The following is a 12,475-nucleotide window of genomic DNA, read 5'->3' on the forward strand; positions in this document are numbered from 1 at the left end:
ACGGTAAATTGACGGAAATGACCAAAAGTGTTAAATTATTGTAACACGACGCACCAAATGTATTTTTGTGAACATGGGGGTCCAAATGTGAAATATGACAAAACTTGAGGGGTGTAAACTATAATTTTCCGTCTTGATTCCAATGAATAATGATTCACAAAGTCTTTTGAACTTTATAGAGATTTTTACTGCTGACGTGGCCATCCATCCATCTCCAACAAACTATCTTCATTCACCCCCACCCCCTCCCCCCGGTTAACCCCTCTCCCCCAATTATTTTCCTCCACGTCATCAAAATTCTAACATGCGCCTCAACTCTCCATCCGCGCCCTCCATTGCTCAGATCCAACGTTCGAAACATAGACAGGTGGCCAAGCGCATATTAGCACTCCCCACCAATAGTCGTTGAAAAAGCGGCCATGAAAATATCTTTCTTCAAGTGGTGCTGCGGCGTAGTGTTTGCATATTCAGAATTTTCAACCACTAGAGAGAGAAACTACACCATGAGAAGACTTCATTATCCACTCTAATCCGTGTTTTTCTCTGTCTGTGTGTATATATACATATACATATATATCTATATATTATCGATATAGATACATACACTCCGAACGGGTCTGTCTAGCGTGCTCTGGATCCGGGTCGGGTCAATTGTGGACTTTCCACTGTTCTGCCGAACTTCCATCTCATAAATCCTCTGTTTTTTTTGGGGATTTTTTCTGAATAAAAAGTGAAGCTTTAAAAGAAATAGCTGGATTTTTGTGGCTGATCTGTAAAATGGGACTTCTCTTCGGACTTTTGCAGTTCGGTAGACGAATTCAGTATCGATTAGGTCAGATGAGGTGTTTTTTATTCCTCTGTAGGCTGTGAATTTTATGGAGTTTCTCTAGCATCGATTATTTTTTTTGGTGGATTTAATAGTTTTGTAATTAGGGTTTAATCATTGGGGAGGGTGATGGAGAAGAGTGAAATGGGGAAGAACGGTGATGGATTCATTGATAGGAGTAAAGTTAGGATTCTGCTTTGCGATAACGATGACTCGAGTTCTCAAGAGGTTTTTACACTTCTGTCTAAATGTTCTTATCAAGGTACAATTTGTTTTTGAAGTATTTTTCTTTTGATTATTGTGTTTCTTTGATCGAATTAGAAATGTTATTTGACAAATTTAGCACGAATGTGCTCGGTTTCTTTATTACGTAAGTGGTTGTTTCTTGATCTTAACATACGCAAATCGTTTATTGCACATCAAGCAAATAGTTAGTTTGAACGTGGCAGTATTGTCCGATATTATGTTATACGCTATATTTAATCGGAAACTCTGGCTCACTCGATTAAGACTAGCTTGCTTTAATTTGATTCAAGTTTTGTTAGAAAAGTTTCGGGACTTCGAAATTAGAATGACTGTGTCGGAGAAGAATAAGAACTATCTATGATTAATTATCTTATTAAGATAACTTTCAAAGTTCAAGAAACTTGTGAAAACTCGATCAGCAATAGTTGACTTTGTCGTTATTTCGTGCATTTAAACCTCATGGTCATTTTCATGCTGAATGTGAATAGTTTTCGTATTTTGCAGTGACATCTGTAAAATCGCCGAGACAGGTGATTGATGCACTGAACGCTGAGGGGCCTGATATAGATATCATTCTTTCCGAAGTCGACTTACCTATGACTAAAGGATTGAAAATGTTGAAATATATTATGAGGGACAAGGAGTGGCGGCGCATTCCTGTGATCAGTAAGTGTACTTGTCTCGTATTTCTTTACGTTATGCTACATTTTAGGATAAAATGCACTTCACCCCCTTCAAAATATTATTTCGGGTTGCACTTTGCCCCAAAAGCCGATTTTTGCTGGGCATTGTGCAACAAAAATAACATTATAAAGTCGTACAGAAAAATAATGTTCTTAAGGGACAAGGTACAACAAAAATAACATTTAAAGTGGGCAACATGCAACAAAAACACTCAAATCCAGTGAATAATCCATCGAAATTTTGCTATCGGGGGAATGTGCAACAAGAATAACATTTTGAAGGGGGACATTCACATTTCCAAATTTTGAGGGGGTAAAGTGCGAAAATTAGAAATTTATAGGGGGTGACGTGCAATTTTCCCTGCATTTTAAGGTATGACTGATTATATTCTTTCTCATAATTTGATTTTTTTTCTGTTGTTGCTTTGTCTTTTCTCTGGTAGTGATGTCAGCTCAAGATGAGGTTGCTGTTGTTGTCAAGTGTCTGAAATTTGGAGCAGCTGATTATCTAGTGAAGCCGTTACGTACAAATGAGCTTTTAAACCTGTGGACACATATGTGGAGAAGGAGGCGAATGGCAAGTACACTTCTCTTTCATCGTATAGTATAGTTGCTTTAAACAATCATCGTACTAGGAGTGTCGTATATATCTGTTGATGTGTTCTTCTACAATATATCTAATGTACTTGTAATTTCTATCTTGATGTTATGTAATATGATGTATGTGCCAATTTTACGTGCACAGCTTGGATTAGAAGAGAAGAACCTCGTAAGTTATGATTTTGATTTGGCTGTCTCGGACCCAAGTGATGCAAATACCAACAGCACTACTTTATTTTCTGATGACACGGATGACAAGTCTAGAAAGAGTACTAACTCAGAGACATGTGTTTCAACTCGGCACGAGACTCAGGTGAGTTCATGTTTTAGGATTGAGTGGCGATGCAAAATGATGCACATTAGGGTAATACAATGTATACATTTCCGTTCTCGAAATGTAAAAATGTTAATTGTTGAGAGTGTCTCTCTCTCTCTATGAATGCATATTTTCCGTCTCCTGAATGCATGTGGAATTTATAGTTGTGTTCCCTTACGGACGTTTACTTAAACGATCGATGGACTCGTCGAACATTCAATATAGCAGTTAGTTCTTGTGTTGATATACCATGTTATTTTAACTTGTGTAAAATATCTTCAGATTGCCGGTGCTTCATTTTACCCATGACTAGAAAAAACACCGGTGAATTCTTTTATTCAACTCTTTAATCATTCCTTTTTTTTTTCCTTTTTTTTGTGCAATCTCCCTTTAAATGTATTAAGGGAGTAAACAACCCTTTCAATTCCTAATTGACAATTAGCTCGAGTTTTCTATCTTTTACGGCGAACACTAGTATCCGACCCTAAAGTTGTTTTGAGAAAAAAAATAGTTAACAATTGTAAAAGTAGAGGGGCAACAAAATGTTGGGCCCACAAGTGAATAGAAAAGAATAAAGCAAACATAGTAGGACACATTTTGAACACACACGAAAAGAGAGTGTCGGCTCTCTTCTAGCGTAACATATGCAGTACCGATGCTTGCTGCCGAGGCCCAAGTTGGATAGAGCACGTATAAAACTTTTGAAGACTACTGCATCGGTATTGCATATGTTACGCTAGAAGAGAACCAACCTACCAAGGTCAATCGCCGACACTTTTCTTTCTGCATGTGTTGAATATGTGTCTTATCCTGTTTGCTTTTCTATTCTATTTTCTTGTGGGTCCAAAATTTTGTTGCCCCTCGACTTTTACCATTGTTAGCTCAAAACAACTTCAAGGTCGGATATTAGTGTTTGCCGTAAAATCTGGAATTCTCGACCTCATTACTAATCAGGAAACTGAAGGTTTTTTTTTTTACTCCCTTAATGCCTTTGAAGGGAGACCGTTTGTTGCTATTAACGAGAAGATTCAATTGTATAAGTGGATGCTCAATGGTTCCCAAAACAACATTAGTGCAGGCTTCTCTTTAATCACTTATACATGTATAGGGCCGTTTATTTTTCGCACTGATCTTCGTCATTTATTATTTGACCAATATGATTAATAATCAATGATTTTCATTAATGGGGTGATATTTCTTTTGACCTGACATCTTTATTTCAGATGAATGCTACTGCTGCCCCTATAGAGACTGTGAGTGCGGCTACTTTGGAACGTCAGCCCAATGTCGCAAGACTAAATAACGATATACAGAGAGGTAAAATAAATTAAAATTATGGCCAGAAACATATAAAATTAGTATAGTTTTTAAATGCTAGTTCGTGTCTCTCGGATGCTTCTTTCCTTTTCCCTTTCTCTTCATTGTTTTTACGTTTATACTTCATCTCTTGAATATCTCGTTAATTAGCTTCAGGAGTTGTGTAGTTTCTGTGAATAATCTTGTTTAAATAAGAGAAGTTATTGAAAAATGCTCAAACACACACAAAATGGTGTGAGCTACATGTTTTGCACTGATCTTTTCACGTGTATCTATGACGAATCTTATCACTAATCTTGGGTTAGGCTTATACATTTCTCACTTAGGTTTTACCTAGTGTCATATTATAACCGCGTATTTTCCCGAATATTATCGATTTTCTGAACAAATTATTATGTTCCTTTTCAAAGCAACATAAACTAATACTTGGTTTTCTACCAGTCTTTCTTTTATCTTTGAGTTGCATGAACGTATTACAAACTCATCATTGTGACACGTCAGATTTTTTTATTTTTTTTTCATATAATATTTTTATAAGAGCTATTCAATGGATATTACTCGTTTTTCTAGAAGATACCGCGTAACATGACTGTCTTTGTGTGTGTATTTGAAATCCAGGACAAATATCACCATTCCCGAAAAACAAGGAACTGAAGATAGGCGAGTCTTCGGCATTTTTATCGTACGTCAAATCAAATTTTGACACCCCCAAAATCACCAGCCACGTAGAGAAGAATCTCTCCACGAAAAACCATTCTCAAGCCGATGAAATTTCGCGAAAACAGAAGAAACACTCAAACGAGGAGTTCTCTCGGGCCCCGCATTTACATTTAACAAACAATTTTTACCCCAACGATTTATCCGGTTACTACAACCACACTACATATCCTTATTACATTCCTAACCATGCTACGGCATCTACTATAATCCCTCATCAGTACAATCACATCCCATATTATCCACTACCTTTTCATAATAATAATAATAATAATAATAATAATAATAATAATAATAATAATAATAATAATAATAATAATAATAATAATCCTTACTACCCCTTTGGCGGTATGTGCCTACAACCGGGCCAAGTGCCGACCACTTCGTTTGAAAAAGCGTCCAACGAGGGTAAAGGTGATCGAAGGTTGGCAGCTCTGATGAAGTTCAGGCAAAAACGGAAGGAGAGATGTTTTGACAAGAAAATTAGATATGTTAATAGGAAGAAACTTGCGGAACGTAGGCCCCGCAATAGGGGCCAGTTTGTGAGGAAGGTGAACGGGGTTAATGTTGATCTTAACGGTGAGCCTGCTTTTACGGAAGATGATGACGAGGAAGACGAAGATTATGAAGAGGAGGATCCTCCGAGTATGGATGATGCTTCGGCTTTCTTCCGTAAATGAACTTGTCATTATGTGCACAAGGTATCTTTCGATTAAGCTTCTTATGGTTCGGAAAGATTCTGTCCTTGTTGCATGATTTGTTGTAATTTCTTGTATTCTGAACTTTGACATATTGGAAAATGACTTTTGTATGTGAAGTTTTATTTACACACTGAAAGCTGAAAGCTTGCACCTTACTTGTTGTGTAATACAATCAATTATATGGTAGGTTGATGTATCTCGAAATATTTGTAATTTATCGACAGTTCGAATCTTTTTTTTTTTTTTTTTCTAAATTAAGTTGTTATTTATCAAAGAATGATAATTATTGGTTTTCCAACTCCGAATGAATCAAACTCGTAACTCGCATTACAGCGCTATGATACAAAAATGTACCATAATACACACTTCAAGCATATTACATAGGGATGGCAAAAAAACCCGAACCGCTACTATTCGTGGGTATCCGCTCCGTTTAAAACCCGTTACCGAAACCATTAGGGTTTGGTAATGGTTTTGGTAAAAGAAAAGAAAACCGTCATGGTTTTGGTATGGTTCTGGTTTTACCTATACGGTCATGGGTACCCGACCATTTAATATATATATATATATATATATATATATATATATATAATTCAACAATATGAATAAAAAAAATAATTTGGCAAAATTTTTAAATAAAATATTAAATAATTTATGGAGGATATATTTGTATAATTTAATTTTTTTTTCTTTTTATTCTTTCTCTTTTCTGAGAGTTACTTAAACGTTATCGGACCTAAAATTATTTTTTATTACCATAATTTAAATGGTAAATGGGTATCCGTGTGTATCCGGATATTCGTGGTAATGGTTCTGGTATTTCCATTAACTTTTTAAAAGGATTTTGTATGGTCATGGTTTGAGCTATATTAAATGGTAATGGTTCTAGTATTACACTTTTTCGAGGGTATCCGCTCTGCTGCCATCCCTAAATTATTACAGCTCAACGGATACTTGCAGGACAATACAATTGGCCTCTGTTTGATTCCTGAGATAAAATTAAATAATTTCAAAAAATTCAACTGTATCGCGGACCATGGAAAATCCAATAAATAATTAATCATGATGACCCAAAAAGTATTGGACTAACCAAACATTCAGTAAGTTCAATTATTTAATTAATCGCCACTAATATTTACATAAGTAGTTATGTTCAAATTACGGTGCTTATGAATGCTAAGTACTTGTGAAAAAGTTCGTGAGAACCTCTTCAGATAGGTTCATCCTTTCAAGCATCTCTTCTTCGATGTAATTTTTCTACAAAGCAAACACAAAACAAGAGGAATCAAGACCAGCTCTCTAACGATACGTTAAAATCTACACTCGTAAATAATGATTATTCATAATATAGTCACCTCTATAGAATTGTATAAGAGATTGAAGAGGAAGCTACTTTATTCCATTCATTTACACGTAATTATATAAGCATAAGAAACAAACCCTAAATAAACTCTCCGTATTTCTAGGAGATATAAGATAAATACAAATCAAGAATAACAACCTAATAATCTATAACTTAATAGTCGGAACGAATCTCGGACCGTTGAATATAAACTCTAATACACCCCCCGCAAGTTAAGTGTTATGTGAAACAACACTTAAGTTGGATAAGTGCCTATGGAAAGCAGGCTTGGGAAGAGCTTTTGTGAGAGTGTCGGCCAATTGATCTGCAGCATGTATATGAGTGACAATGATTTCTTCCTTCATAACTTGATTTCTCACAAAATGAAAATCAACTTCTATATGCTTCATCTTGCTATGTAGAACTGGATTTTGGCAGTGATAAGTTGCTCCGATGTTATCACAAAAAATCTTGGGTGGTCTACATAGAGAAACCTGAAGTTCACGCAACAAGTTCATTACCCAATTTGTTTCAGCAACGGCACTCGCGACAACTCTATACTCAGCTTCGGTAGACGACCTAGCAACTGTTTTTTGTTTCTTGGAATTCCAGCTGATGGGATTTTGTCCAAAAAATAAGAGATAGCCACTAGTGGAAGTCCGATCATTAAGATTTCCTGCCCAATCGGCATCGGAGTACACATACAGATTGTGGTCGTTGTGATGACTTATTCGAAGGCCATAATGAGCTGTATGTTTCAAGTATCGTACCACTCTCTTGATAGCTTTCCAATGAGTTTCAGATGGCGAATGCATGAATTGAGATAATTTATTTACGGAATAGGAAATATCGGGTCTGGTAAAGGATAAATATTGCAACTTACCGATTACCTTTCGTTATTTCGTGGCGTCAGCTGGTGTGGCTCCATCATTAACGGAGAGGGTATGGTGAGAGCTCATGGGAGTGAAGACTCCCTTGCTATCTTGCATATTGAAGTCATGCAGAATATCCAAAATATACTTTGACTGGGATAACATGATTCCATCATCTTTGCGAATCACTTCAACACCGAGAAAGTAATTAAGAAGTCCAAGATCTTTAAGAGAGAATCTTTTGGAGAGAGTAGAGATAACCTGGTAGATATGGTATGAGCTATTCCCAGTGATAATAATATCGTCGACATAGACCAAAAGATAGATAGATTTATCCAAATGATTAAGGATGAAAAGCGATGAGTCTGATTCGGACTTCGTAAATCCTATGTGCAGTAGGAACTATGTCAACTCAGTGTACCATGCTCTTGGGGCTTGTCTAAGCCCGTATATTGCTTTTCTTAATCGACATGCGTGGGAGGGCAGATCTTCATGCTCGAAACCAGGAGGTTGCTGCATGAAAACTTCTTCATCCAAGTGTCCTTGTAGGAATGCATTATTCACGTCTAATTGATGCAACGGCCAATTTTTTTGAACTGCAATGGATAAGACAAGACGAATTGTAGTCAGTTTAACCACCGGGCTGAATGTGGAATGATAATCGATTCCAGCTCGTTGGGTGAAGCCTTTTGCAACTAGCCTTGCTTTGTAGCGATCAATTGTACCTTATGGATTTTTCTTTACTCGGAATAATCACTTGCAAGCAATAATATTTTTATTGGAATCCCGCGGTACCAATTCCCATGTTTGATTCTTCAATAGTGCATCGAATTCTGCTTTCATAGCAACTCTCCAATGAGGGTATTGGGCAGCCTGTTTGTAGGTGGTGGGTGTGAGAGGTGGGCAAAGTTGAGCTGTGTAGTCAAAGAATTTTCTCGGTTTAAAAATATTGTTTTGCGACCGAGTCTTTGTACGACCGGGCTGAAGAATGATGGATTGGTTTGTATTGGAAGATGGGTCAGGCTGAGAAGTGGTGGGTTGGGATGAATTGGGTTGTGTGGAGATGGGTAGTTGAGCTGTAGGGGGTGGAACGAGTTGCTGATTTTGGTTTGTGTTGGCTGGAGAGGAAGTGGTGTGAGTGTGTGAGGGAAGTGGGGTAGGGTGAATAGTGGTGGATAGTGAGATGGTAGGAGCTAGTAAATTACCTGGTAACGGGACACTCGAACCAGTGTTGGCCGGCGGAGGAGATGGAACCCAAGATTGCCGCTGTTGAGATTGTATCGGAATTTTTATAGGACGAGGGATATCGAAAGAGATATGAGGGGACTGAATTTTTTTCTCCAACTGATTTTGACTCACAACAACATCCCATTCAATATATGCAAGATTATCTCGCAAATTTTGGAAAATACTTTCAAATGGAAAAATATTTTTCGAGAAATTGACATCACGAGATAAAAATAATTTAGAAGTTGTAGGATCAAAAAATTGATGGCAATGGTGTGTTAAGGAGAAACCTAGATATACACATGGTTTTGAACGTGGTGCGAGTTTATTTTCGGCATAAGGCTTGAGCCATGGATAACAAAGACACCCAAATGTTCTAAGGGATTGATAGTTGGGATCTTCTCCAAATAATTGTTTATACGGAGAGTTATTTTGTAAGGTTGGTGTGGGTAGGCGATTAATTAGAAATGTTGCATGGTGACATGCAAAGGTCCAAAAAATGCTTGGCAGTGAGGCTTGATGGAGCAAGGTTTTGGCAGTTTCAATGATATGGCGATGACGGCGTTCTGCAATTGCTACTCTTTGAGGTGTATAAGGTGGGGAAAGGAGATGTTCTATGCCATGGGATTGTAAATAAGGGTCGAGACTCTTATAAACTCACCACCACCATCAATATAGAAAGAGAGAATTTTTGTTTTGAAATTTTTTTCGACTAATGGATGAAAGTTTTGAAAAATTGACTTAACTTCATTTTTTGTTTTAAGAGTATATAGCCAAATGTATTTTGTGTATTGATCAACAAAAATATAGTAATATAACTTTTTATCAATAGATAAAATTGGGGACGACCCCCATAGATCACTGTAAATTCGTTTAAGAGGGGTATCAATGGACAATATGTTTTGATAGAAAGGGAGTCTGTGGACTTTATTTGAGGAACAAGAACTACAAAAAGAAACTTTTTCCTTTGCGGAAAATGGCAAAGAAAATTTATTCAAGATAAATTGCATTACTCGAGAGTTGGGATGACCCAATCGTCGATGCCACAAGTGGAGAGAATGCTTGGCAATAGCAGAAAATGATAATGGTGTTTGGAAATTCAGCCACTCGTAGAGTCCATCATTGCCCCGACCGCACATAAGTGGAGTTCCCGAACTCAGATCCTTTACAAGAAATTTGAAAGGAAAAAATTCAATAGAGACTAAATTATCTTGGCAAAATTTAGAGACAAAAATGAGTTTTTGTTAAATAGCAGGTGCACAAAGTATATTGGAGAGCTAGAAAGTAGAATTAGATGCATGCAATTGAGTAGAACCAGTATGAGTTATAGGAATCATGTTACCATCACCCATTGCTATTTCCTCCGTTCCAGTGTACTCTTCATTTTGTTGGAGGCTGTGTGGTTCGGTGGTCACATGATGAGAGGCACCCGTGTCGAGGATCCATGGAGCTGGTGACAAATTGGAAGACTTAGAGACGAAATGAGCTCGTGCTTCCATATGGTTATGTGAACGAGATCGACAAACACGAGCCGTGTGACCGAATTTTTCACAGAGTTGACATTGAACCCGTGGGATGGATTGCATAGCAGATTGAGGAGCTCCTTGAGGAGGTGGAACACGCCACTGAGGTTGGTGACGATTGGGCTGCGAGCGCCAAGGTTGTTGTTGCAGACGATTTTGTCGATTGAATCTAGAGTTCGTAGAGGAGTAGTTTCCCTTTTGAGTGTATGCGGCTGTGATAGGCGTCACCGGCTTTCGCAGGTCAGCATGTTTGAGGAATATTTCATGATTAAGAAGCTTGTCGAATAGCTCCTCATAAGATATTGCCGAGTCTCGGGCTTGAATAGCTGCAGAAATAGCGTCATATTCGGGACCAAGACCACTCAAAATTTTGACAATAAGTTCTTCATTTGAAATAGGAGCACCGGCAGTGGCAAGTTCATCGGCAACACATCGTACTTCACGAAGATATTCAGCTATGGTTTTGGTGTCTCTCGAAATTTTGTTCAAAGAGTTTCGGAGGCTGAAAATCCTAGTATGCGACTTGTTTGCATACAAAGTGTGCAGAGCATCCCAAGCTTTTTTTGATGTGGTAGCAGCAACAATGGTTGAGGTGATGGTTGGATCAACCGATGCCATTAATGCATTGCGAATAAGTTGATCTTGTCGGAACCAAAGTTTTGTATTTCTCTCCGTATTTCTAGTAGATATAAGATAAATACAAATCAAGAATAAAAACCTAATAATCTACAACTTAATAGTCGGAACGAATCTCGCACCGTTGAATATAAACTCTAATAACCTCAACTTAGGCGATAGTTTCTTCCATGCAGGCCAGAACAAACTGTTTTCGATGATTCATATTTCACGATACGCGTTGAGAGAGAATAAATAAGCGCATTGCGTCTTGTAGAAATAATTGTCGAGTCAAATAGTTGATTTGCGGCAACTGATTTAATCACAACATGATAAATAACTTACATATTGAGCACTTCAAAGTAATCTTTGAATTTTCCGACTAGGTCTTCAGCCACTTCTCTTCCCCGGTAATCTAGATTAAGAACAACGAAAAAATCAACTAAATTTCGGGATTTAAAACAATTTTCCGTTCGTTCAGTCGATATGTTTAAACAATGCATGCTTTCTGATGATTAGATATTTCATTTTCTGATGCTAATAAAATAAACGAATTTTTTTTTTCTTAGAAAAAAATTTGGAAGGAAAAATGTATTACCTTTACGATACAGTTTTGCAAGTAATTCCTGAATATCTGGATCTTTAAACAAGACGCGCAACGGTTTGATAAACAACTTCCTAATAACAATTGACAATTATAACCTCAAAGACAATCAAGAACAATTCTAAACAATACCCATACAGTTGGCATATGTTGAGTTTATATTTTACACTGAGTATATACTTTCTTACGAGGATTTTGTATACTCGTATTGATTTAATGGTGCTTAATGAGTGGTTTATTGTATTTTAGGTGCAATTTGAAGACTTGAGAGTTTCTAAAATGAAACGAGCAAAAAAAAGTAAAAAACGGGCAAAAACGGAAGAAAACAACCGGAGATTGAAAATTGGCCTGGCACGGCCGTGTGAAAAATAGCCTATTTCTGGCATGGCCGTGCCAACTGCAGAATTTGGGCAGAAAGTTTCGGGATTTGAGATGGCCGTGTGAGAATTGTGCTGATTCTCGCGCGGCCATGTGAAAACACGCTGGAAGCAAATTTGGAGTTTTAATCACACAAGAAAACCTAAATCTTCTACTAAGTTGGGACATGCAAAGACCAAGCACGAATTAAACACTTTTTTTGTACACAATCTTAGAGCAAGAAGAGCGAGAGAACGGAGAATTGAAGACAAAGACTTGACTACTCTTCATCATAGTCTTCTTTTACTTTTCTTTTCTACTTTTATCTATTTTCGTATTTTTATAATATTTTTCGTAGATGACATGAGTAGCTAACTTTTTAATCTAGGATTTTGTTGGAACCCTATGTGGTGATTTTAACCCTATTTTTCTAATATTATGCAAGTTTAAATTCCATGATTATTTCTTTCGATCCATCTGATTTTATTTAGTGCATGAATCTAGCTAATTTATGTTGCTATGTGTTATT

At 37.1% G+C, this 12,475-nt stretch overlaps 1 protein-coding gene across 1 annotated transcript; it reads left to right on the forward strand.

Moving 5' to 3' along the window:
• Positions 1-442: 442 nt before the first annotated feature.
• On the forward strand, positions 443-5,650 carry LOC105959748 (two-component response regulator-like APRR1). The gene is made up of 6 exons (XM_012983887.2): positions 443-1,088; positions 1,577-1,738; positions 2,199-2,332; positions 2,501-2,668; positions 3,895-3,988; positions 4,607-5,650. The coding sequence occupies exons 1-6, from the start codon at positions 956-958 to the stop codon at positions 5,383-5,385; spliced, it is 1,470 nt and encodes a 489-aa protein (XP_012839341.2). The 5' UTR covers positions 443-955; the 3' UTR covers positions 5,386-5,650.
• Positions 5,651-12,475: the final 6,825 nt, after the last annotated feature.

Source organism: Erythranthe guttata, chromosome 9, assembly GCF_056151865.1.
Source record: "Erythranthe guttata isolate IM_541 chromosome 9, IM_541, whole genome shotgun sequence".
NCBI classification, from domain to species: Eukaryota; Viridiplantae; Streptophyta; class Magnoliopsida; order Lamiales; family Phrymaceae; genus Erythranthe; species Erythranthe guttata.